The sequence below is a fragment of the Anomaloglossus baeobatrachus genome, chromosome 3 (assembly GCF_048569485.1).
Source record: "Anomaloglossus baeobatrachus isolate aAnoBae1 chromosome 3, aAnoBae1.hap1, whole genome shotgun sequence".
NCBI classification, from domain to species: Eukaryota; Metazoa; Chordata; class Amphibia; order Anura; family Aromobatidae; genus Anomaloglossus; species Anomaloglossus baeobatrachus.
Window position 1 is genome coordinate 309,624,646 of NC_134355.1, and position 27,314 is coordinate 309,651,959.

The 27,314-nt window shown below is 47.8% G+C and overlaps 2 protein-coding genes across 3 annotated transcripts in view; one reads left to right on the top strand and one right to left on the bottom strand.

Moving 5' to 3' along the window:
• The window catches only part of MCM9 (minichromosome maintenance 9 homologous recombination repair factor), a 123,396-nt gene that overhangs the window by 17,426 nt on the left and 78,656 nt on the right, over window positions 1-27,314 (top strand). For both annotated transcript variants that reach the window (XM_075338296.1, XM_075338295.1), the window contains exon 7: window positions 19,444-19,563. In XM_075338296.1, the coding sequence (XP_075194411.1) occupies window positions 19,444-19,563 (120 nt within the window). The remainder of the gene's footprint in view (window positions 1-19,443; window positions 19,564-27,314) is intronic.
• ASF1A (anti-silencing function 1A histone chaperone) overlaps window positions 26,675-27,314 on the bottom strand; it is a 29,345-nt gene continuing 28,705 nt past the window's right edge. Inside the window, exon 4 of the mRNA XM_075338294.1 lies at window positions 26,675-27,179. Within this exon, the coding sequence (XP_075194409.1) occupies window positions 26,967-27,179 (213 nt within the window). The 3' untranslated portion in view covers window positions 26,675-26,966. The remainder of the gene's footprint in view (window positions 27,180-27,314) is intronic.

The window sequence follows — 27,314 nt, forward strand, 5'->3', positions numbered from 1 at the left end:
TTGGATGACCTTTAACACTAGAACTACTGGACTCGTGACACCTATATAGAAATACTTGGTGCAAAGTAGTCAAAATGACTACCTCAGTAGTTCTAGTGTTAAACTTATGTGCAGGTAATAATCTATGTGTATGCCCCTTAGTCCCCTTTTGGGTGCCTGGGACGGATCGTCGCACATATATATTGTTTTGCCACATAGTAGGTGAGCAAACTAATGCGCTTTGTATGCAGGCCCAATAGAAGCGGAGGGGCGGAGATGAGCGGGACGTAACATCCCGCCCACCTCCTTCCTTCCGCATTGCGGGCGGCCGCAGGTAAGGTGAGGGTCCTCGTTCCTGCGGTGTCACACATAGCGATGTGTGCTGCCGCAGGAACGACGAACTACATCGTGCACGCAGCAGCAATGATAATTGAGAATAGGGGGGCATGTCACCGATTAGCGATTTTGCACGTTTTTGCAACGATGCAAAATCACTCGTAGGTGTCACACGCAACGACATCGCTAAAGCGGCCAGATGTGCGTCACAAATTCCGTGACCACAATGAGATCGCTTGAGCGATGTTGTAGCGTGTAAAGCGGACCTTTATGATGAATCTCCCTCTTGTGGCTATAGTGCTTTACTACATATACTAGCTGGGGATTATTGTGAATTGATTGCCTATATTTTTCTTGGCAATAGTTTCTGAATTTTGGCTAATGTCCCCCATACTTGTTGAGATATAATCCTTTGTAATATAGGTTTCTTATACCAATTCAAGTTTTAATCTTGTCTTTAATGTGCTTTATAATATTATAAAAGTTATATTAAATCTTGTTACCTGTTACATTGGAAATTGGGGGTAAACTTATTACCTGCTTATCATATATTACTTAAATTGTGAATTATTGTTGGAGGGTCATCCATGGATCTACTATCATTAATTTTAATTGCACATTGTGATTCTGTCGGCCACAGTTGAAGTGCCCCTACAATAAAAATTACAGACCTGTATTCTGTGTAGGTTGGAAAACTTGCAAAATTGGGAGTGTTTCAAATACAGTGGAGCCTCGCTTAACGAGTAACCCAGTTAGCGAGTATTTTGCTATACGGGCAAAGCTTGCTGTAAATTTGTAACTCAGTTTACGAGCAAGCTTTGCCGTACGAGCAAATACTCACCGCACACACTTCTGGTTCCGTACATCTACTGCGCTCTAACCCGCTCTTGCAGTCCGCACAAACAGGCACGCACACACACACCTATTATGCTCACCTTACCTTCCGTTCCTTTGCCGGCCTCACGGTTCTTGTAGTTCTCCGCTACAGGATGTGTATCGGTAACCATCGTGACGAGGGAGGTACTTCCGCTGTCAGCTGCCACTGAAAGGTAGCACGCTGACCAATCAGAGGCAAGCGACTCCTGCCTTTGATGTCAGCGCTCTGGCAGCGGAAGTTCCTCCATCGTTGCAATGGTTACCTCATACACATCCTGTACCGGCGAACTGCAAGATCCAGGAGACCGGGATGGAACGGAAGGTAAGGTGTGTGTGTGTGTGTGTGTGTGTGTGTGTGTGTGTGTGTGTGTGTGTGTGTGTGTGTGTATAATAGGGGACCAGGATGGGTCATTTAACGAGTTGTGGAACGTATGGTCTGCATTGCAATGATTTCCTATGGGAAATCTTGCTTTGCTGAACGAGTAACTTAGTTAACAAGCACACTCCCAGAACGGATTGTTCTCGTAAACCAAGGTTACACTGTAATTATTTTCCCCACTATATAAACACAAGGTATGTAGAAAAAATGACTTCTCTTACAATCAGCAGCATTGCTGCAATATCACGGTCAAAGCATATGTATTTGTGGAAATATTCACACCCACATATGATGAAAAACTTAAAAAAAAACGAATTTTACTTATTTTTAGGTCAAATTTCCCAAAAAGGGTACCCCTAAAATATATTAATTCTGTTATCATTTGAAAGAGCACATTTTTCTCTACAAGGATCATTGGGGGTTTTTTTGGAGTCTCTCCATTTAAGAAAAGAAAAATGCCACTGAACATGGTGTTATTTATTAATACGCAATGAATGGTAACTGCACTATTCAAACCCTTGCGTTGGTCCATGGTGGTTATACCACAACCAATTCCCTAAGAATTGGTATTATAATCCTATTAAGAATTGTAATAATGCTGGCTTTCGAGAATTGGCAGCCCCATCGCCTAGGAGCCATGGCCGATAGCCGTGCAAGGCAAGTCGTGGGTGGTCTCTTTATTGCAGGTTCCAAAGCCTGAGGGTGGGTGTCTTTGCCTAGGATCCCAAGCCTAATATTGGGTATCTTTTGTTGGTTCCCAAGCCATAATGTTCAGTTTAAGTAAGTGGTCTGGAATTGTTACTGAATTTGCAATGAAAGATGAAGGGTCATTTGACACCCTTGTTGCAGTCCACACTTTCTTTACAGTAATTGTGGAGTATCTCAAGACTCTCATCAATGGGATTCATCATATCCACTACTTCAGCGATGGATCTGCAGCCCAGTACAAAAATTTCAAACATTTTCTCAACTTGTGCCACCACAATGCTGATTTCAATATCAGCGCTGAATGGAATTTTTTTGGTACCAGTCATGGAAAGTCGCCCTGTGATGGGATTGGAGGGACAGCAAAGAGGTTGGCAGCTCGTGCCAGTCTTCAACGCCCAACTGAAAACCAAATACTGAACCCGGTGAATTTATTCAACTTTTGCAACGAGCAACTGCATGGAATCAAGTTTTTTTTTGTTCCAAAAGAAAAAATTGACGAAATACGGGTAGTTCAAGAGGAAAGGTTCAAAGATGGACATACAGTTGCTGGAACAAGAGAAAATCACCAGTTTGTGCCAATTGATCACAAAAAGATTCGCATTTCAAGGGTGTCAAATGACCCTTCATCTTTCTTTGCCCATGTAGCTGGATCTGTCAGATCAGAAATGCCTTTTGTGCCAATTGCAAACCTCCAGCCAGGGCAATACATTGCCTGCATTTACGATAGGAACTGGTGGATTGGAAATATTTCTGAAATTTCAGTCGACGACCATGATACATTAATACATTTTATGCATCCTCATGGACCACCTAGCTTCTTTCACTGGCCTGTGAGAAATGATACATGCTGGATTCCCGAGCAGTCGATCATTGCAATAATTCCAGCACCAGCTGCAACAGCAATGGGCCGACAATACAGCTTCTCTGAACCCATTATGTTGCAAATTCAGCAACAATTCCAGACCACTTACTTAGACTGAACATTATGGCTTGGGAACCAACAAAAGATACCCAATATTAGGCTTGGGATCCTAGGCAAAGACACCCACCCTCAGGCTTTGGAACCTGCGATAAAGAGACCACCCGCGACTTGCCTTGCACGGCTATCGGCCATGGCTCCTAGGCGATGGGGCTGCCAATTCTCGAAAGACAGCATTATTACAATTCTTAATAGGATTATAAGACCAATTCTTAGGGAATTGGTTGTGGTATAACCACCATGGACCAACGCAAGGGTTTGAATAGTGCAGTTAGCATTCATTGCGTATTAATAAATAACACCATGTTCAGTGGCATTTTTCTTTTCTTAAATGGAGAGACTCCAAAAAAAACCCCAATGATCCTTGTAGAGAAAAATGTGCTCTTTCAAAAGATAACAGAATTAATATATTTTAGGGGTACTCTTTTTGGGAAATTTGAACTAAAAATAGGTAAAATTCGTTTTTTTTAAGTTTTTCATCATATGTGGGTGTGAATATTTCCACAAATACATATGCTTTGACCGTGATATTGCAGCTATGCAAAGTCATGTAGATGTTTGTACAGGGCAAAGCACCAGTTACTATTGGTTTTTGGTCTTGAGTTATATATGGGCAAAGTTTGGCATAAATTTTATGCGAGGCGTTTTGCAAGCTACTTTGACACAAAATTGCGGCCGAAATATTGTTTTGTCATAGCCGGTAATAATTTTATCGCGTTTAGCAGCAAACGTTGAGCTAGTATGCCAAATTTCAGCATCATAGCCAGTATAGAACTCTAATGGCTATGTGCCAAAGTTTGCAAAATCCTCTTAGCTGAAGCCGCAGGCTTGGGGGGGGCCTCCAGTGAAAGGTCAACACTGCCCAATATATTTGAGATCTGGCCCTAAAAATTTACAGAACCTCTTTTCAAACATACATGTACATCATTATAAATTTTTAGCAAAATCGGAGAACGTCGAGTGGGGACCACTGGTCCACTTGACACGGAATGACCCCACTATATGTTGGTATTATTTGGGTATTGTATATGGGTATTATATGATTGGTATTATTTGAGCATTGTATGCATTATTTGGTTTGCAATTCTTGGCCACTGTAAATTGATATTTTTTGGGGACCGAATAATAGAATTATTTGGTCATTCTATGTTGGTATTATATGAACGCTTATCATCAGTATTATTTGGTTTCTAATATTTGAGCACTGTATATTGTTATTATTCCATTGTACTAGATTTTAGGAAACTACTGTATTTTTCGGACGAAGACGCACTTTTTTTCCCCCAAATGTTGGGGGAAAGTGGGGGTGCATCTTATAGTCTAAATGTAGGGCTACAGGGAATGAGGGTGCTGCGGTGGAGCGGATCATCGGCGGCACGAGCAGGCTGTAGCAGCGCCTGCCGTGAACACGTGGACCCGCTCATTTCATATGCTTGCATCCTCCCTCCCATCATCTCTCAGCGCTGAAGCTGGCGCTGACAGGTGGGCGGGGTGATGGGCGGGGGATGCGTGCATAATTAACAGTCTACCCGTGTGATCACTCCTGGCAACTACAGCCTGGAATGATCATGTGCGGCTGTATTCACTGCCCCCGTGCATCATCATCAGCTCGGGGGGCAATGAATAAGTACAGTATAATCACCGATTTCTGCAGCTTTGCGATGTCCTCCTGTCTGCCGGCCCGCTGATCTGTGTAGAGAGCAGTGAGCACAGGGATGACGTCATCCCTGTGCGCACAGCTAGTCTCCACACACATCAGCGAGTCGGCAGACAGGAGGACATTGCGATGCTGCAGGGAACGGCTCCACACAGGTCAGCGGCGCTGCTGCTGACACAGAGAGGAAGATGATCGATGTTGCTGGAGTGAGGAAAGTAAGTATAAACGTTTATTTTTTTTTCTGTGCCATAGGATACAGGCCATATAGCTGGATGGGGTATATAGCAGGATGAGAGCATATACCAGGATGGGGGTATATTATGAGCAGGATGGGGCTATACCAGGATGGGAGTATTTATCAGGATGGGGGCTATACCTGGATGAGGGACATATATACAAGGATGGGGATTATATACAAGGCAGGAGGATAATTACCAGGATGGGGTACCTTAGTAGAGAATTTGGGGACATTACCCCCAGATCCTCGCCCCAGAACAGTGTGTCATGACCACATTTTTTGCTTAAAATTTTATTTCTTCAGCGCTCTATTGGGAGACCCAGACGATTGGGGTATAGCTACTGCCCTCCGGAGGCCACACAAAGCACTACACTAAAAAGTGCAAGGCCCCTCCCCTTCTGGCTATACCCCCCCGTGGTATCACGGGTTCTCCAGTTTTCAAGCTTTGTGCGAAGGAGGTCAGACATCCACGCATGGCTCCACAGATTTTAGTCAGCAGTAGCTGCTGACTATTTCGGATGGAAGAAAAGAGGGCCCATATAGGGCCCCCAGCATGCTCCCTTCTCACCCGTGGATGGTGTTGTAAGGTTGAGGTACCTATTGCTGGTACAGGGGCTGGAGCCCCACATGCTGTTTTCCTTCCACATCCCCTTGTAGGGCTCTGTGGAAGTGGGATCCTGCCGGCCTCTAAGCTCTGACGCCGGGCTCCATCCACAGACCCATAGCACCTGATGGATACGGAGCAGGAGTACAATCAGGGACAAGGCCCTGCATCATACAGGTACTCTGTGTCCCCGGCAGGCACAGACACACTCCGGGCTGGCTGGGTGTTGTAGTGCGCCGGGGACCGTAACGATTGAGTTGGTGTTCCTGCAGTTTACTGGGGGACTTTTGTGTTGTGGGAACGCAGCGCCGACCCCCACTGGACCGGCGGCGCTGCTGTGACTTGTAGTGCGCCGGGGACACGCCGACCGCGCTTTTACGGCGGCGGCGTTTATAAATCCAGTCCCCGGCTTTTGCGGCCTAGCTCCGCTTCGTTCCCGCCCCCACCCTGTCAATCAGGGTAGGGGGGAGACGCTGTTTCGCAGCAGAGACGAGGGCTGGAGCCTGATTTACATGCTCCAGCCCTCTCACTAGGCACAGAGGGAAGCAGGCTTCCCGCTCTTAGCCAGGAACGCCCAGGGCCCGCCCCCCCTCCTCTCCCAGGACGCCGGCAGCCATTACATGCAGTCTGGCTGGAGGAAGGACGCAAGGCTCTGGGAGACCTGGACTAGGGGGCTTTTGGAGACCACACACCCGCTCTTAAGCGGGCGGTAAGCGGCATTTCAGCTGGCCCCTCTAGTGCCTCAGTGTGCATTGGTGTACTGTGTCACCAGATATATATATTTATTTATTTCTTGCACTGTGAGGTCGCTTCCTGGCTGGATACCCCAGATCGCTCTGAGGAGGCAGCAACATGTCATCCACAAAACGCAAGGCTGCCAAGGCTAGGGCTGTGTACACTGCGTGTGCTGCATGTGGGGCTGCTCTACCAGCAGGTTCCAAAGACCCCCATTGTGTGCAATGCTCAGATCCGGTGCTGCTTCGCCAGCCGGAGTCCGGAGGGGTAGTGACCCAGGCTGAGACGCTTGTAAGTCCTGCCCCGGTGTCAGGGACAGACTTTGCAGTTTTTGCTGATGGAATGTCTGTGACTGTGGCAAAAATCCTTGAAACTTTGCAATCCATGACTGGGGCTCAGTCTATGGACACGGCGAGGTCTCTGTCCTCTAATCCCCCTCAGTTGGAATTAATCCAGACTGCAAGGGGGTCCCCGGCTTCCCAGGCTGAGTATTATGACTCAGATGATAGCCCCAGCCACCCTAAGCGAGCTCGCTGGGAAAGACCCTCAACGTCATCACACTGCTCAGGGTCTCAGCGCAATCAGTCGCCCTGTGATGCGTCTGAAGAGAGTGATCAGGAGTCTTATCCTGGAACCCCTCTCAATCTGGATACCCCGGATGGGGACGCCATGGTAAACGAGCTTATCTCAGCCATCAATAGACTGTTGGATATTTCTCCCCCAGCTCCTTCTGCAGAGGAGGCAGCTGCAGAGCAGGAGAAGTTTCGTTTCCTCTATCCCAAGCGTAAATTAAGTGCTTTCTTGGATCACTCTGACTTCAGAGAGTCAATCCAGAAACACGACGCTCATCCAGAAAGGCGTTTCTCTAAACGTTCTAAGGATACACGTTTTCCTTTCCCCCCTGATGTGGTCAAGCGCTGGACCCAGTGTCCAAAAGTAGACCCCCCGATTTCCAAACTTGCAGCTAGATCCATAGTTGCAGTGGAGGATGGCGCTTCACTTAAGGATGCCAATGACAGACAGATGGACCTTTGGTTAAAATCTGTCTATGAAGCTATCGGCGCGTCGTTTGCTCCAGCATTCGCAGCCGTATGGGCACTCCAAGCTATTTCAGCTGGTTTAGCAAAAGTGGATGCTATCATACATCCAGCGGTGCCGCAAGTGGCGTCCCTTACCTCGCAGATGTCTGCGTTTGCGTCTTACGCTATCAATGCGGTCCTAGAATCTACCAGCCGCACCTCAATGGCGTCCGCCAATTCGGTAGTTTTGCGCAGAGCCTTGTGGTTAAAGGACTGGAAAGCAGATGCTGGTTCCAAAAAATGTTTAACCAGCTTGCCTTTATCTAGAGATAGACTGTTTGGCGAGCCATTGGCTGACATCATTAAACAGTCCAAGGGTAAAGACTCTTCCTTACCCCAGCCCAGATCAAGCAAACCTCAGCAGAAAAAATGGCAGCAGAGGTTTCAGTCCTTTCGAGGTTCGGGCAAGACACAATTCTCCTCGTCCAAAGGGACTCAGAGGACGCAAAGAGTCTCAGATTCCTGGCGGGCTCACGCACGCCCCAAGAAAGCAAATGGAGGAACCGCTTCCAAAGCGGCTACCTCATGACTTCCAGCCCCCCCCCTCCGCATCTCCGGTCGGGGGCAGGCTCTCCCGCTTTTCCGACATTTGGATGTCACAGGTCAAAGACCGGTGGGTGACAAACATTTTGTCTCGCGGGTACAGAATCGAGTTCAGTTCTCGTCCTCCAGCTCGGTTCTTCAGAACCTCCCCACATCCAGACCGAGCAGATGCCCTGCTGCAGGCGGTGGACTCCCTAAGAGCGGAAGGAGTAGTGGTTCCTGTACCGCCTCAGGAACAAGGGCGAGGGTTTTACTCCAATCTCTTTGTGGTTCCAAAAAAGGACGGCTCGTTCCGTCCTGTTCTGGATCTAAAGCTGCTCAACAAACATGTGCACGCCAGACGGTTCCGGATGGAAACCCTCCGCTCTGTCGTTGCCTCAATGTCTCAAGGAGACTTCCTTGCCTCAATAGACATCAAAGATGCTTATCTCCACGTGCCAATTGCTACAGAACATCAACGTTTTCTACGTTTTGTGATAGGAAACGACCATCTTCAGTTCGTAGCTCTGCCATTCGGTCTGGCGACAGCCCCCCGGGTCTTCACCAAGGTCATGGCGGCGGTGGTAGCAGTCTTGCACTCTCAGGGACACTCGGTGATCCCTTACCTAGACGATCTACTTGTCAAGGCACCCTCTCAAGAGGCATGCCAACTCAGTCTACATGCTACGCTGGAGACTCTACAGACGTTCGGATGGATCATCAACTTTCCAAAGTCGAATCTGTCACCGTCACAGTCGCTAACGTATCTTGGCATGGAGTTTCATACTCGAGCAGCGAGAGTGAAGCTTCCGCTGAACAAGCAGCGGTCCCTACAGACAGGGGTGCAATCCCTCCTTCAAGGCCAGTCGCACCCCTTACGGCGCCTCATGCACTTCCTCGGGAAGATGGTGGCAGCCATGGAAGCAGTCCCCTTTGCGCAGTTTCATCTGCGCCCACTTCAATGGGACATTCTCCGCCAATGGGACGGGAAGTCAACGTCCCTGGACAGGAAAGTCTCTCTTTCCCAGACGGCCAAGGACTCTCTACAATGGTGGCTCCTTCCCACCTCATTGTCTCAGGGAAGATCCTTCCTGCCCCCATCCTGGGCAGTGGTCACGACAGATGCGAGTCTGTCAGGGTGGGGAGCAGTGTTTCTCCACCACAGGGCCCAGGGGACGTGGACTCCGCAGGAGTCCACCCTTCAGATCAATGTTCTGGAAATCAGGGCAGTGTATCTTGCCCTACTGGCCTTCCAACAGTGGCTGGAAGGAAAGCAGATCCGAATCCAGTCGGACAACTCCACAGCGGTGGCATACATCAACCACCAAGGAGGGACGCGCAGTCGGCAAGCGTTCCAAGAAGTCCGGCGCATTCTAATGTGGGTGGAGGACACAGCATCCACCATATCCGCGGTTCACATCCCAGGCGTAGAAAATTGGGAAGCAGACTTCCTCAGTCGCCAGGGCATGGACGCAGGGGAGTGGTCCCTTCACCCGGACGTGTTTCAGGAAATCTGTCGCCGATGGGGAGTGCCGGACGTCGACCTAATGGCGTCCCGGCACAACAACAAGGTCCCGGCATTCATGGCGAGGTCGCGCGATCAAAGAGCTCTGGCGGCAGACGCATTAGTTCAAGATTGGTCGCAGTTCCGGCTCCCATACGTCTTCCCACCTCTGGCACTCTTGCCCAGAGTGTTACGCAAGATCAGATCCGATTGCAGCCGCGTCATACTCGTCGCCCCAGACTGGCCGAGGAGATCGTGGTATCCGGATCTGTGGCATCTCACGGTCGGTCGACCGTGGTCACTGCCAGACCGACCAGACTTACTGTCCCAAGGGCCGTTTTTCCATCAGAATTCTGCGGCCCTGAACCTGACTGTGTGGCCATTGAGTCCTGGATCCTAGCGTCCGCAGGATTATCTCAAGGAGTCGTAGCCACAATGAGACAAGCTAGGAAGTCAACGTCTGCTAAGATCTACCACAGAACGTGGAAGATTTTCTTATCCTGGTGCTCTGCACAGAGAGTATCCCCTTGGCCATTTGCATTGCCCACCTTTCTTTCCTTCCTGCAATCGGGGTTGGAAAAGGGATTGTCGCTCAGCTCCCTTAAAGGGCAAGTCTCGGCACTATCTGTGTTTTTTCAGAAGCGTCTAGCACGTCTTCCTAAGGTGCGCACGTTCCTACAGGGGGTCTGTCATATTGTGCCCCCGTACAAGCGGCCGTTAGATCCATGGGATCTGAACAGAGTACTAGTTGCTCTGCAAAAGCCGCCCTTCGAGCCTCTAAAGGACGTTTCCTTTTCTCGCCTGTCACAGAAAGTGGCGTTTCTTGTTGCGATCACATCGCTTCGGCGAGTGTCTGAGCTGGCAGCTCTGTCATCCAAGGCTCCCTTCCTGGTGTTCCACCAGGACAAGGTAGTGCTGCGCCCCATTCCGGAGTTTCTCCCTAAGGTCGTATCCTCGTTTCATCTTAATCAGGATATATCCTTGCCTTCCTTTTGTCCTCAGCCGGTTCACCGGTATGAGAAAGACTTACGTTTGCTAGATCTGGTGAGAGCACTCAGAATCTATATTTCTCGCACGGCGCCTATCCGCCGTTCAGATGCACTTTTTGTCCTTGTCGCTGGCCAGCGCAAGGGGTCGCAGGCTTCTAAAGCCACCCTGGCTCGATGGATCAAAGAACCAATTCTGGAAGCCTACCGTTCTGCTGGGCTTCCGGTTCCTTCAGGGCTGAAGGCCCATTCTACCAGAGCCGTGGGTGCATCCTGGGCTTTGCGACACCAGGCTACGGCTCAGCAGGTGTGCCAGGCAGCTACCTGGTCCAGTCTGCACACTTTCACCAAACATTATCAGGTGCATACCTATGCTTCGGCGGATGCCAGCTTAGGTAGAAGAGTCCTGCAGGCGGCAGTGACATCCCCGTAGGGGAGGGCTGTTTTGCAGCTCTAACATGAGGTATCTCTTTACCCACCCAGGGACAGCTTTTGGACGTCCCAATCGTCTGGGTCTCCCAATAGAGCGCTGAAGAAGAAGGGAATTTTGTTACTTACCGTAAATTCCTTTTCTTCTAGCTCTTATTGGGAGACCCAGCACCCGCCCTGTTGTCCTTCGGGATTTTTTTGTTGTTTGCGGGTACACATGTTGTTCATGTTGAACGGTTTTTCAGTTCTCCGACGTTATTCGGAGTTAATTTGTTTAAACCAGTTATTGGCTTCCTCCTTCTTGCTTTGGCACTAAAACTGGAGAACCCGTGATACCACGGGGGGGTATAGCCAGAAGGGGAGGGGCCTTGCACTTTTTAGTGTAGTGCTTTGTGTGGCCTCCGGAGGGCAGTAGCTATACCCCAATCGTCTGGGTCTCCCAATAAGAGCTAGAAGAAAAGGAATTTACGGTAAGTAACAAAATTCCCTTCTTTCCTCCTCTAAAACTAGGGTGCGTCTTATGGTCCGGTGCGTCTTCTAGACCGAAAAATATGGTACCTTGTGTCAGTTGTTCTGCTGGGGTTAGCAGCTTGGACAAACACATTGCTAAAGCCTGTCCGTAGGATAGGATCAATAGTCCATTCGAAATAATCGCCTTTTTTTTTTTTTCTTTTTTTTTAAATGGGGAGGAATGGCAGCCTTTGTAGGGGTTGCATAAAGGCTTTACTCAATTTGATGGGATTTTTTGGTGCAGGTTCAGGCACTGTATGTTGTTGCAGATTGTTTCAATGTATATTGGTATTTGTTTTTCATTGTTTTGGTACTGTGTTTTGAATTGCTTTGGCACTGTATGGTGGTGTATTGCTGTGTATTATTCTGTGTGTTCTGTGTTTGTTTTCTGTGTTGTGTGCCTGTGCTGTGTATATTTGCTGTGTGTATTGTGTTTTTTGATATGTATATTTTTTTATTTGTTGCATGTATTTTGTGTGGATCAGTAATGTTGAAAGCCATGCTGTCGGCAATGTATGTTGCCATCAGGGATGCCCAAGGTAGGCAAGTCTCAACTGAGGTGCTAAACTAAGCATACTGTCCAGTGCCACTGTCTGCAGCAGGATGTTGCATGATGAGGGGGTTTGTATTGGCAACATACAACTCTTGATTAAGTGTAGCTCCTTCATCGGAGCCACATTAATGCGTGGAAGAAAGTCCTGGCAGTCTACTTCTGTTTTATGCCAAGAAAGCTTGATGGAGAGTACAACTAAAGGAATTCGATATAGCTCTGGAACATGAACCCCTTGGTCGGAAGGCACTCAACAAGCTACTGGGGAAGAGAGAATGGTCAACTTGAGTACGATCAAGTTTCATGATGCACCCGGATCAAAGCCGCAATGTCATCTTGCTGCTGTTATCGCTTGGTTGAAAGGGAAGATCAAAAACTGGAAAGATATAAAGTTTGGAAATTGGAATGTACGAACCATTAACCAAGGCAAACTCAACATTGTCAAAGCCGAAATGGACATAACAGGACTCTACTTAGAATTAGCAAACTAAGATAGACTCAATCCAGACATTTCCAGTCAAACGAACATTTGGGCCTACTAATTTGGCAATGATAACCGAAAAAGAAACTGTGTTGCTTTTATTCTTAACCGAGGATTGGCTGCCACTGTCCTGAAGTACAATGCAGTCAGTGATAGTCATCCGTGCCAACCCATGTCACAGTTATACAAGTCTACTTGCCAACAACCGATGCCGAGGAAGAGGTCGTTGCATTATTCTACGACTGAGTTCAAGAAGAAATCGACAAGGCATTAAAACAAGACTTACTCATTATCATGGGAGATTTGACTACCAAAAAAGGCCACGGCAAACATGGAACCGTTGTTAGAAACTTTGGACTTGGTGAATGAAACGTGGCTAGAGGAAGATTTTTTTTATTTTTTTTATTTTTTTTACACTTATATGACAAACTGTTCATCATGAACACCTTCCAAAATTCCAAATCGAGACTCTACATATGGACATCACCGAATGGTGCATATACAAATCAGATTGAATTGTGTTGGTTGAAAATGGAGTCGTTGATCATTACCGCGAAAAAAAGGCCAGGAGCTGTCTATGCAACTGATCATGAAGTTTTTACAGCAAAGATTAGCGTCACACCCCCTGAGGAAGTCACATGTACGAAACGTGCGTCGGGCTTTAGAGGCGAGCTGAGAGTGAATACTATCATCTGATCAAATTCAGGTATGCAGTCTGGATTCATCTATTAGGGCATTCGCGCTATTAGTATGGCTGGAATTTAGATGCCAGTGGTTTGTCAGGCAGTGTCCCTGGTGGGTTTATTAATTTGTGTATTATCCTAATAACTATACTATGGGTGTATTGTCACCCTAGTTACCCATATAATAGTTGGGATCACTAGCAGCAAATTGTGTATAACTGTGCTGTTGCCATTTTTGGAGTGCTTTAGAGTGTAATTTTCTGCCTACTATCCCAGTAGCCTTTTTGTGTGTGCTTTTTGCATTGGAGGCTCCATTATATTATTTTATTTATTAAGTGTATTTTTAATCTAATTTTTAATACTTTATTTTTAAAAAATATTTGTTATTTTTCTACAAGTTATATTTTCTTAGTCATTTTTTCTTTTGGATTTGTTATCCTATAGGAAGTATTTTGAGCCTAATTGAGTTTTCGAATGACTATAGTAATATGAGATTTTTTATTAGATTAATTAAAGATTAGACTCAAGCTGCTCAAACGATCTAGACAACAGGTCGGCATTTTCACTAATCAGAGCGATGTTGCAGCATCGCTCTGATCAGCACAAGCAATCAAATGGTACAGTGATAAAGTCCCTAGGGACTAGTAAAATCAATAAAAAGTTTTAAAAAATATGAAAAGTCTTAAAAAAACAAACAAACCCTAAACATCCAAATTACCCCAATTTCGCCCAATTGAAAATAAAACAATAAAAAAATACCTATGTGGTATTGCTGTGTTTAGAAATGCCAGATCAATCAATCTGATCGGTGCACAGCGTGGCAATTTTTATAAAAAAAAAAAAATTCCAAATGGCATTAAGTTGTTTGGTCGCCGCAACATTGCATTAAACTGCAATAACAGGCGATCAAAATGGTATAATTAAAAAAATCAGCTCAAGATGCAAAAAAATAAGCCATCAGTGAGTCCCAGATCCTGAAAAAATGAAAACATATGGGTTTTGGAAAACTGGCGACAACAGTGCCATTCTTTTTTTTTTTTCCCACCCCTTAGATCAGTGGTTTCCAAACTCTAGTCCTCACGACCCCAAACATATCATGTTATCAGGATTTCCTTAATATAGCACAGGTGATGCCTTGATAATGATTCCACCACCTGTTCAATACCCTGTTTACCCGAAAATAAGACACTGTCTTTTATATTTTTTTTTTGCCCTGAAAAAAGTGCTAGGTCTTATTTTCAGGGGGTGTCTTATTTTCGAGGAGACATGGTTGGGGGTAAGTTTACCCCCACAAAAAGCAGACCCCACCCCCTTCCCAGGATCGTCATACTTACCAGCCCCGGGCGTCTGTATGGCTCCCAGATCCTCCTGTGATCTCCCAGCAGGTATGCTGCACGCCTCCCCTGCGTCTGGCCGACATCAGATCACATACACACACACACATCACATTCCACATCATTCCTCCCTGTGATCTCCCTGCAGCTGTGCTCCTCTGCGTCTAGCCGACACTCACACATCAGAACAGTGACACATCAGACAGAAAACACACACACACACACACACACACACACACACACACACCACTTCTCCCTGTGCCCTCCTGTGGGCAGTCCCAGCAGCTGTGCTGCACGCCGTCCCCTTCTGCCTCCTGCCGACACTAACAGATCCGATCGCATACATTCTCACACACACACATCAGACAGCATACACGCACACATCCGATCGCATACACTCACACACACACTCACGATATCGCACATACGCGCTCACACACTCACAACATCCGGAGATACCACATGATTCCGGCCATGTGATCCTCGGCAGGTCCTGGAAGATCACTGCACGCACAGTATCGCCGCCGAGAAGCAAGCGATATAGCTGGATGTTGTGAGTGTGTGGATGCGATCTGTAGTGTATGTTCCGCCGCAGGACCTTGATGCCTGGGGATCTGGGGATGCCCGCTGCCTATAATGAAGTGTCCTGCAGTGTCTTTAACTTTTTCACCACTGCATGACACTTCATTATTGACCGCGGCTAGGTCTTATTTTCAAGGGATGTCTTATATAAAAGTTTCCCTGAAAACTCCTGGGAGGTCTTATTTTCGGGGAAACACTGTAGTAAGGAAATCCTGAAAACATGACTTGTTGGGTGCTATGAGGACTGGAGCTTGGGAAACACTTGCCTTTAGATAAAAGGAAAGGTATACATGTTTGGTATCTACGAACTCACACCGACCTGAGGCATCATACTGACAGCATGTCAGTTTTACCAAATGGTGAACTTGGTAAATAAAAGACCGAAAAAACAATTGTGCAATTGCAATTTAACCGCGCTTGAAATTATTTTTTTCCAATACGCTGTTTGCTAAACCTAATGATTTAACGGGAACCAAACATCAGGATTTTGGTATATAAGGTGCAGCCAGTGCAGTACTGGCACTATCAGGCACAGGCTGCACATACCGTTGGTGGGCAGCTCGGATGTGTAGGCTGTGAAATCCAACTTTATAAAGTTTGAAAATTCATGCACTTTTTGAATGACGTGTGCACCTCTGCTGATGATGTCCGGTCGGGTTATGCCCCCCCCCACCGCCTGTTCCTCCCTCTCACTGGCTATATGTAAATTTCTCTATTCAGAAACACGGCGTCGGAGTTGGCACCTGCGTATAGTGCTTATCTCCGGCGCTGTATTTCTGAAGCCCGCAGTACCTAGTATTGTGCATGAGAGGGCGGCGCATGCGCCCTCGCTTGTTCAGATCTCGTTGTGACCGCGGGGGCGCGCGCGGTCACATCACTGGAGAACAGCTGATCTTACCGATTTAGCTGCAGCAGACTATATCGTAGCAGACATCTGCTGCAGCTAATCAGTAAGATCAGTTGTTCTCCAGTCTCCAGCTCGTACGCAGGCAAATCCCTTTTTCCTAGTGCATGACGTATCATTGCCACAATTCACGGTGAGGTTACCGCACCCTCCTCCTCCCAATTCATAAAGTGCTGCAGCTGGGCTGCCAGAAAAGAAACGGGACCAGAACCGCTAATCCGTCTCTCATTTTAGGCTTCTGCAGTGTCTGTAATTTAATCCGTGCTATTCCCCTCTTCCACAGTATCTAAAAGCACTATTGATTTTATAGAAGATACATTGGGGCAGCCACACGGGTACATTATGTAATAAGTATAGTGCACGTGGCATAAGAATCATTTTCACTAAGTTAGCCCTGATGATGACAGATAGTGAAAGTTTGCACCAGGCTTTGATTTTCTGTTGGAACCTATTTAGAAGTGGTGTGATGTTGAGTTTCTCATTGTTTAACCCCTTCACCCCGGGGCGATTTTTACGGGTTTTGTTTTTTTTTTTTTCTCACTCCTTTTCTTTTGAGAACCATAACTTTATTTTTCTGTCACTCTTACCATATAAGGGCTTATTTTTTGCGGGACGAGTTGTACTTTTGAATGAAACCATTAGTTTTACCATATAGTGTACTGGAAAATGGCCAAAAAAGTTCCAAGTGTGAAAGAATTGCTAAAAAAGTGCAACTGCCTGATTGTTTTTGGGATATTTTATTCACATTGTTCAATATGTGGTAAAACCGACGTCTGTGTGATGCCTCAGGTCGGTACGAGTTCGTAGACACCAAATATGTATAGGTTTAGTTTTATCTAAGGGGTTAAAAAAAAAAATTCACAATTTGTCCATGATCCATTCTCATTTTTTGGGATTTCTGGCTCAGTGAAGGCTTATTTTTTTGCATCTGGAGCTGATGTTTTTAACGGTACCATTTTTGTGCAGATGCTACGTTTTCATCGCTTGTTATCGCATCTTGTAAAAAAATACGCGGCGCCAGAAAAACATAATTTTAGTGTTTGCCGCTACGATAGATTGGGCGTTTATGATCGCGGCGATACCATTTCTCCAGATCACAGCTACAGAGCTGAGATCTGCATTAAAGCATGTCTCCTATTACAAACGGCAGTAAGAGGAAGTGACTCATGATAGCTACAGGAGTCATCACATGACCCTGTGCTACCATGGCAACCATCGGATCCACGTGATCACGTCACTTCCGATGGCGCCGGGTAAGTGAATGCTTACCATGGCACTCTGTTTCATCTAGCTGTCACATTTTGACAGCAAGATGCAAGGGGTTAACAGGCACGAGTGGAGAGCGAATCCACTCGTGCTTGATAGTCGCACATGTCAGCTGGTCAAATCAGCTGACATGTGCAGGAATCTCTGCCGACTACCCTCGGCAGGCGGTGGGGATTAACCTCACACAATCCATGACGTACCCAATACGTCATGTGTCGTAAAGAGGTTAAGGTAATTCTTAACAGTACAGGGCTGCTTTTCTTGGCATACCGTACTTCCCTTTGTTGTTGAAAAGCCTTTTAGTAAAAGGGGTGCTCAGATATCTAAAATGTATTTTCAAACTATCCTTCTCACCTAGCCACTTTTGTAATTTTTTTTTTTTTCAAGTCTCTACACTTCTCCCTATCTAATTCATAAAGGTGTTTTATTTATTTTTGTTTACTGACTTTTCGTTTGAGAGCAGTCTGCGGCTGCCGTCACTCTTCGCAGCAGCCATTGCCCCTCCTGGAACAGTATGTCATGAGGGGGCACCGTTGCAGTTTCTTACTAATTTCTTGCATCGGCCTCCCTCTGAGGATCTCCTGGATGATGGACACTGTGACCGAGGTTAATGGGAGGCAGACATGCTGCTCTTCTCTCTGCTGCTGCTTTAGTTGCTTGTGTGAAAAATGGTATGGGGTGGTGCTAGATGTAGTGAGTGACACCAGTGCCGCCCCACTGCCTCTAGCACTGCCCTTAAATGAAGGGTCATCAGGGGGCGGTGCTGGTGTCACTCACTACATCTAGTACCACCCCCTACCGTCTTTAACACAAGCAACAGCAATGGAGAAAGAAGCAGCATGCCGGTGCTCTACTAACCTAGGCCACAGTGTCCATCATCCAGGATGTCCTCAGAGTGTCGATGTAAGAAATTAGTAAGTAACTGCAGCGCTGCCCTCTGGTGACGTCCCGTTCTAGCAGGGGTGATGGAGCGATTCGATTGGGAGAAGTGTAAGCAATTGTATAATAAAATGAATTACAAAAGTGGTTAAGGGGTCAGGATAGATAGTTAGAAAATACATTTTAGGCATATCTAAAATAATAATAAATTAAATGTTACACGGTTTAAAATCTCTGTAAAATGTATAGTTCTATGTTGAAACGTAAGGCCTAAGACACACGGCATGAAAATCTGAGCGAATGGAATGCGATAAAACATCGTCAGCACCCATGAGCGATTATTTTCTCTGTCCGATTAGGGCTGAGAAAATAAATCGCAGCATGCTGCGGGTGTAATGTGTTCCTGGTTTCTCTCGCATACATTCAAGTCTATGGAGCGAGAGAAAAATTGTACTGCACTTGCAGTACACCGGTGTACTGCGAGTGCAGGGCGAGAATGGCAATAGCCGGCTACGGAGGGGAGAGGGAGATAAATTCCTCACTCTCCTCCGCAGAGCCGGCCCTCCCCTCCGCAGCTGAGGTCCGATCGTATGATTGGACCTCAGTCGCAGTGACACTCGCATAACACTCTGCTCCCGCTGTGCTGCCAGTGTGAGCCGAGTGTCATGCAACGATCGCATTAGTCACCGTGTGGCCCCCGGCTTAATGTGCAGTCTTCAATACCACAAATAAGACTATCATTCTGCACTGATTAATTTGCTGAATTTTTAGTTGCCGCACCAGACAGGTCCAGCGTCTTACATAATGGATCCCCTACATAACTGACCTTTTATGACCATACAATATGATGGCTCTCTGGTTACCACTGTCGCCATGTAGCACTGATTTCTCCCCATGTCACACGGCTTTCCTCTATATACTTTAGTTTCCACTCACACTCCAAAAGACATATGGCGGACAGGGAAGAATGACCATGTCTTCAGAATATGTCAGCACCATATAAACAAGCATAGTAAACAATTGAGAAGTTGTAGTCCATTCACACTAGTAACATATGGCTATAGAAGCTGAGATACATAGACAGTTTCACCGTAGTAACTCAATCAGGGGATATCTGGGAAAACCAGTAAGGAATCATGTTTGGATATTGGCAATAAATAACATTAATATTGGTTTCATCATCAGAGGCAAAACACAAATAATAGTTGACTTAACTCTCGTTTTCAACCTTTATTTTTTGCAGGAGAATCCCACCTGTTACTTGTTGGAGATCCTGGCACAGGAAAATCTCAGTTTCTGAAATATGCAGCAAAGATTACTCCAAGATCAGTCTTGACTGCTGGTATTGGGTCAACCAGCGCAGGTTAGTGACTTCTCAAATGTATCAGTTTTAGACTGTGTGCACGCCGAGTATTAGGTTACAGAAATTTCTGCACCTCCTGGCAAACAAATGTGTGCTTTTGCCACTATTTCGGTGTGTGTTTTACGCATTTGGGGTGGAAAGAAGGGAATTTTGTTACTTACCGTAAATTCCTTTTCTTCTAGCTCTTATTGGGAGACCCAGACGATTGGGGTATAGCTACTGCCTCCGGAGGCCACACAAAGCACTACACTAAAAAGTGCAAGGCCCCTCCCCTTCTGGCTATACCCCCCCGTGGTATCACGGGTTCTCCAGTTTTAGTGCCAAAGCAAGAAGGAGGAAAGCCAATAACTGGTTTAAACAAATTAACTCCGAGTAACATCGGAGAACTGAAAAACCGTTCAACATGAACAACATGTGTACCCGCAAACAACAAAAACATCCCGAAGGACAACAGGGCGGGTGCTGGGTCTCCCAATAAGAGCTAGAAGAAAAGGAATTTACGGTAAGTAACAAAATTCCCTTCTTCTTCAGCGCTCTATTGGGAGACCCAGACGATTGGGACGTCCAAAAGCTGTCCCTGGGTGGGTAAAGAAATACCTCATGTTAGGGCTGCAAAACAGCCCTCCCCTACGGGGGTGTCACTGCCGCCTGCAGGACTCTTCTACCTAAGCTGGCATCCGCCGAAGCATAGGTATGCACCTGATAATGCTTGGTGAAAGTGTGCAGACTGGACCAGGTAGCTGCCTGGTACACTTGTTGAGCCGAAGCCTGGTGTCGTAATGCCCAGGACGCACCCACGGCTCTGGTTGAGTGGGCTTTTAGCCCTGAAGGAACCGGAAGCCCCGCAGAACGGTAGGCCTCTAGAATTGGTTCTTTGATCCATCGAGCCAGGGTGGCTTTAGAAGCCTGCAACCCCTTGCGCGGACCAGCGACAAGGACAAAAAGTGCATCGGAACGGCGCATGGGCGCCGTGCGGGAAATGTAGAGTCTGAGTGCTCTCACCAGATCTAACAAACGTAAGTCCTTTTCATACCGGTGAACCGGATGAGGACAAAAGGAAGGCAAGGATATATCCTGATTAAGATGAAATGAGGATACGACCTTAGGGAGAAACTCCGGAATGGGGCGCAGCACTACCTTGTCCTGGTGGAACACCAGGAAGGGAGCCTTGGATGACAGAGCTGCCAGCTCAGACACTCGCCGAAGCGATGTGATCGCAACGAGAAACGCCACCTTCTGTGACAGGCGAGAAAGGAAACTTCCTTCAGAGGCTCGAAAGGCGGCTTCTGGAGAGCAACTAATACCCTGTTGAGATCCCATGGATCTAACGGCCGCTTGTACGGGGGTACGATATGACAGACCCCCTGTAGGAACGTGCGCACCTTAGAAAGACGTGCTAGACGCTTCTGAAAAAAATACGGATAGTGCCGAGACTTCCCCCTTAAGGAAGCCGAGCGACAAGCCCTTTTCTAACCCCGATTGCAGGAAGGAAAGAAAAGTAGGCAATGCAAATGGCCAGGGAGACACTCCCTGAGCCGAGCACCAGGTTAAGAAAATCTTCCACGTTCTGTGGTAGATCTTAGCAGAGGTGGACTTCCTAGCCTGTTTCATGGTGGCAACGACCCCTTGGGATAATCCTGAAGACGCTAGGATCCAGGACTCAATGGCCACACAGTCAGGTTCAGGGCCGCAGAATTCCGATGGAAAAACGGCCCTTGGGACAGTAAGTCTGGCCAGCCTGGTAGTGACCACGGTCGGCCGACCGTGAGATGCCACAGATCCGGGTACCACGATCTCCTCGGCCAGTCTGGGGCGACGAGTATGACGCGGCTGCAATCGGATCTGATTTTTTGCGCAGTACTCTGGGCAAGAGTGCCAGAGGTGGAAACACATATGTGAGCCGGAACTGCGACCAATCTTGCACTAAGGCGTCTGCCGCCAGAGCTCTGTGATCGCGCGATCGTGCCATAAATGCCGGGACCTTGTTGTTGTGCCGAGACGCCATTAGGTCGACGTCCGGCACCCCCCAGCGGCGACAGATTTCCTGAAACACGTCCGGGTGAAGGGACCATTCCCCTGCGTCCATACCCTGGCGACTGAGGAAGTCTGCTTCCCAGTTTTCTACGCCCGGGATGTGAACTGCGGATATGGTGGATGCTGTGTCCTCCACCCACATGAGGATTCGCCGGACTTCCTGGAAGGCTTGCCGACTGCGCGTCCCTCCTTGGTGGTTGATGTATGCCACCGCTGTGGAGTTGTCCGACTGGATTCGGATCTGCTCTCTTTCTAGCCACTGCTGGAAAGCTAGTAGGGTAAGATACCCTGCCCCGATTTCCAGAACATTGATCTGAAGGGTGGACTCCTGCTGAGTCCACGTCCCCTGAGCCCTGTGGCGGAGACAAACTGCTCCCCACCCTGACAGACTCGTATCTGTCGTGACCACTGCCCAGGATGGGGGTAGGAAGGATCTTCACTGTGACAATGAGGTGGGAATAAGCCACCATTGCAGAGAGTCCTTGGCCGTCTGGGAAAGGGAGACTTTCCTGTCCAGGGAGGTTGATTGCCCGTCCCATTGGCGGAGAATGTCCCCTTGCAGTTGGCGCAGATGAAACTGCGCAAAGGGAACTGCCTCCATGGCTGCCACCATCTTCCCTAGGAAGTGCATGAGGCGCCTTAAGGGGTGCGACTGGCCTTGAAGGAGAGACTGCACCTCTGTTTGCAGTGAACGCTGCTTGTTCAGCGGAAGCTTCACTATCGCTGATAGAGTGTGAACTCCATGCCGAGATACGTTAGTGATTGAGTCGGTGACCGATTTGACCTTGCCAAATTGATGATCCACCCGAAAGTCTGGAGAGTCTCCAGCGTAACATTCAGGCTGCGTTGTCATGCCTCGAGGGAGGGTGCTTTGACGAGTAGATCGTCCAAGTAAGGGATCACCGGGTGTCCCTGAGAGTGCAAGACTGCTACCACTGCTGCCATGACCTTGGTGAACACCCGTGGGGCTGTCGCCAGACCGAATGGCAGAGCTACGAACTGAAGATGGTCGTCTCCTATCACAAAACGTAGAAAACGTTGGTGCTCCGTAGCAATTGGCACGTGGAGATAGGCATCTTTGATGTCTGATGAGGCAAGGAAGTCTCCTCGAGACATTGAGGTAATGACGGATCGGAGGGATTCCATCCGGAACCGCCTGGCGTTCGCATGCTTATTGAGCAGTTTTAGGTCCAGAACAGGACGGAAGGAGCCGTCCTTTTTTGGAGCCACAAAGAGATTGGAGTACAAACCCTCGCCCTCGTTCCTGAGGGGGGACAGGGATCACCACTCCTTCTGCTCTTAGAGCGTCCACCGCCTGCAGCAGGGCATCTGCTCGGTGGGGAGGTGGGGCCGTTCTGAAGAATGGAGTCGGAGGACGAGAACAGAACACTGTCCTGTGCACGTGAGCACAATGTCCGTCACCCACCGGCCTGTGACCTGTGGCAGCTAAATGTCGCCAAAGGCGGGGGAGTCTGCCATCAACCGCGGATGCGGAGAGAGAGAGAGAGCTGAGAGTCATGAGGAGACCGCCTTGGTAGCGGTTCCTCCGGCTGCCTTCCTTGGGCGTGATTGAGCCCGGCCGGAATCTGAGCCCGTCTGAGGTTTTGTAGCCCTTTTGCACGAGGACAATTGGGACCTGCCCGAGCTTGGGAAGGACCGAAACCTCGACTGTACTTTTAGGACAGCATTAATAGGGTAAGTCGCAGTGCAGACATTGCGGAGTTACGGACGCCTCTGCGGTACAGATGTACATGTGCTCAAGGCCAGCTGCGCAAGAACAGCTGAAAAGGTTAGGTTGCCTATACGGCTGTGAATGCCGGAGCAACCGACACGCCGATAGCCTCCTAGACAGATTTCAACCAGAGTCCATCTGTCTGTGAATGGCATCTTTAAGTGAAGCCCCATCTCCAGTGCAACTATGGCTCTAGACGCAAGCCTGGAGATTGGAGAATCCACCTTTGGACCCTGGGTCCAGCGCTTGACCACGTCAGGGGAAAAGGGATAACGTGTATCTTAAAAACGTTTGGAGAAGACGCTTATCTGGTAAGCGTGGTGTTTCTGGACTGCTTCTCTGAAGTCAGCGTGGCCAGAAAAATACTCAATATCCGTTTGAGATACTGAAAAGGGACTTCTCCTGCTGTGAAGCTGACTCCTCCACTGGGGGAGCTGAGGGAGAAAGATCCAACCTTCCATTGATGGACGCTATAGGATCATTCCGTATGGCGTTACCATCCGGTGTATCCGGATTGATAGCGATGTCAGGATCAAAGTCCTGGAGAGCTGCCTTATCATACAGAGAGTCCTCCTGGGACCCCCCCGTTCCAAATGAGGTTGGTCAGGAAGATTGCCCATGGCCTGTCTGGACTGCAAGTCTCTATCTTATGACAATATATCTGTCGAAACTGCAACTCCGTCCCTGTCCTTGGACAGGGATGACAGGTGGTTTCTTTGGCCACGACTAGTAGAGACCCCGGCAGACGAAGTGCTAGAGACCCCGGCAGACGAAGTGCTACAGGGGAGCATGCACACAATGGGACGGTGTCATGAACAGCATCCCATGTAGTAAAAACAGCACTGAAAATCTGTGTTGCTTTTTTTTTTTTTTTTTTTTTTTTTGCCGCTGCCGACTAGCCATCTAGAAGTATATAGCCAAGATTGGTGACCGTACAGTGCAATGTATAGCATACAAGCATAAAGTACAAATGAACACTGCAGCACAAACAATACAAGCAGCATAGAAGCCTGTGCCCTGGCACCTCTGCTCTTCTGCTGCTGTAGACTAGTCATCTAGGGGAATATAGCCCAGAAGAGTGACCATACAGTGCAATGTATAGCATACAAGCACAAGTACAAATGCACACTGCAGCCCATGCAATACAAGCAGCATAGAAAAAAAACCTGTGCCCCAGCACCCTTGGTTTTCTGCTGCTGTAGTCTAGCCATTCCAGGAGAATATAGCTAAGACTAGCGACTGTACAGTGCAGTGTATAGCATACAAGCATAAACACAAATGAACACTTCAGTACGTGCAATACAAGCAGCCTAGAAAGCCTGTGCCTTAGCACACCTGCTTTCCTGCTGCTGATGTGTCGCTCTCCAAGCGGGCATATAGCGACCTATGCAGTTAAAATACACATGTACACACTGCAGTATATATTGGGGTCAGCACTATGTGTGCCGCTTACCGCCCGCCTATAAGCGGGTGTATGGTCGCCACCGTCCTGCCTGGTTGCCGAAAGTCCGAGCTCGGACTGCAGTAATGGCTGCCGGCGTCTTCCCCAGCTCGTGTGAGGAGGGGCGGGCCGTGGGCGTGCCCCAAGTCAGAGCGGGAATCCGGCGTCCGACAGTGTGCAGTGAGAGGGCTGGAGCATGAAAATAAGGCTCCAGCCCTCGGCGCTGCTGATTGCTCAGCGTCTGTCCCCTTCCCTGAGTGACAGGGAGGGGGCGGGAACGAAACGGCACTAGGCCGCAGAAGCCGGGGACTGGATTTATAAGCGCCGCCGCCGTAAAAGCGCGGTCGGCGCCCAGTCCCCGGCGAACTACAAGTCCCAGCCGCGCCGCCGCTCCCGGAGCGTCCGGCGCGGTAGTTCCCAATACACAAAGTCACTCAGCAAAGCTGCAGTGACTGTAACCCTTTACTGTCCCCGGCGCACTAGCACACCCAGCAAGTCAGGAGTGTGCTGTGCCTGTGTGTACGGGGACACAGAGTACCTGTAATGGTGCAGGGCCATGTCCCTGAACGGTACTCCAGCTCCGTATCCAGCAGGTTCAAATGGGTCTGTGGATGGAGCCCGGCGTCAGAGCTTTGAGGCCGGCAGGATCCCACTTCCTCAGAGCCCCCCAGGGGGATGTGGAAGGAAAGCAGCATGTGGGCTCCAGCCTCCGTACCAGCAATAGGTACCTCAACCTTACAACACCATCAACGGGTGAGAAGGGAGCATGCTGGGGGCCCTATATGGGCCCTCTTTTCTTCCATCCGAAATAGTCAGCAGCTACTGCTGACTAAAATCTGTGGAGCTATGCATGGATGTCTGACCTCCTTCGCACAAAGCTTGAAAACTGGAGAACCCGTGATACCACGGGGGGGTATAGCCAGAAGGGGAGGGGCCTTGCACTTTTTAGTGTAGTGCTTTGTGTGGCCTCCGGAGGCAGTAGCTATACCCCAATCGTCTGGGTCTCCCAATAGAGCGCTGAAGAAAACACTGCAAAAAATGCTGACAGAATTGACATACTGGGGATTTATTTCTGCAGCAAATCTGCAAGGGAGAAAAAAGCAGCATGTGCATAAAACTCCAGGATTCTCCTTGACTGCTGGTATAGGGATTTGCATGCAGTTTTTTTGACACAACTGCACTAAAAAAAACACATCGAAAAGTGCAATAATAACACACTGTGTGCACATAGCCTTACTGTTAAAGTGGTTGGCCACTACTTTGTTAAAGAGGGTCTACCCTTTGGCCGGATTTTCTCGGATGCAGCAGTTCTGACATTTCTATAGTGGCCACGTGAATAGAGGGCGGATCTGCAGTATAGTTTTAACAGAGCACACTGTGTTTGTGAGAACTTCCGGCGGACGCCAGTAACAGTTGATAGGCAGAGGTGCCGGGTGTCGCGTGGTCATCAAACAAATATATAGATGTCCTACGAAAGGACATGCCATCAATAAAGAGTAGTGGCCAAAACCTATTGTAATAATTCCAACACCTACCTTACGATATGTTAGTTCGAGAAAACCCAGGAAATGCATGAAATCATATCCACCATTCCTGAACCAGTTCCTGTTCAAACAATATACTTTTCTTCCCAAGCAATTTCAATTTTTTTACTTTTAGACTAAAAAAAAAATTATCATTTGATCAGGTACTGGCATAGGAATATGTGACTTGATCAGTTCTAGGAGCCATAGCTCTATATAGATAGATCAATATTTCCACTGCAGAGCCACATATGTATGTGAAAGCTTTATCCTCTGTGGAGTCTGCAGCAAGATACTTTCTGACCAAACCCCGTTTTTATAGTCGAGCCATTGTACCCAAGAAGCCGCAACCTGAATGCTGAATAAAATATGTAAGAAAGCTGTATTAGAGTTGGTTTATTTAAAGCGCTAATGTAGAGCAAATGGAAGGAATTAAAACACTTCGAAATAAATACAAAACTATTTTTTAGCTGTAACACCCTCCCACCCCCTTTTTCCTATTGGTATTACAGAGGATAGATGAAAATACTAAGTTTTGCCGAAATCCATTCAAAAAAATAGTTCTGAGTTCAATCTTTTTCAGCCTGAAAGGTGCAAGTCTTCTGATTGTTGTCTCCGAAATGTGGAGTAATATGAATGGCATAAGCCAGTCCTGTTTGTGTCGGCTGTCGGGTCACATACAGTCCATGTGAGATTCTAGCATGACGTTGAGTGAGTTCTCTGAGGTGGGCCAGCCTTTAGATGCCGATGGCATAGCGTCTGTAGAAAGAATAGACTGTAGGTTGGGATTGCTGTTCTCTAATTCATCCAGCTTCTCAGTGTTGTCCTCCCAGTTGATGTGAAAGCGTGTTACTCTAGGATTTGATGCCAGTATGTTCCTTTGAAGCTGAAAACAAAAATGCAAAAAAAACTCAAAATCCAGGTAGAATTGTAATGGTTGCTTCAATGATTACTTAAAAAGTTATCATTTTTATGAGATACTGGCATAGGAATATGTGACTTGATCACTTCTAGAAGCCAT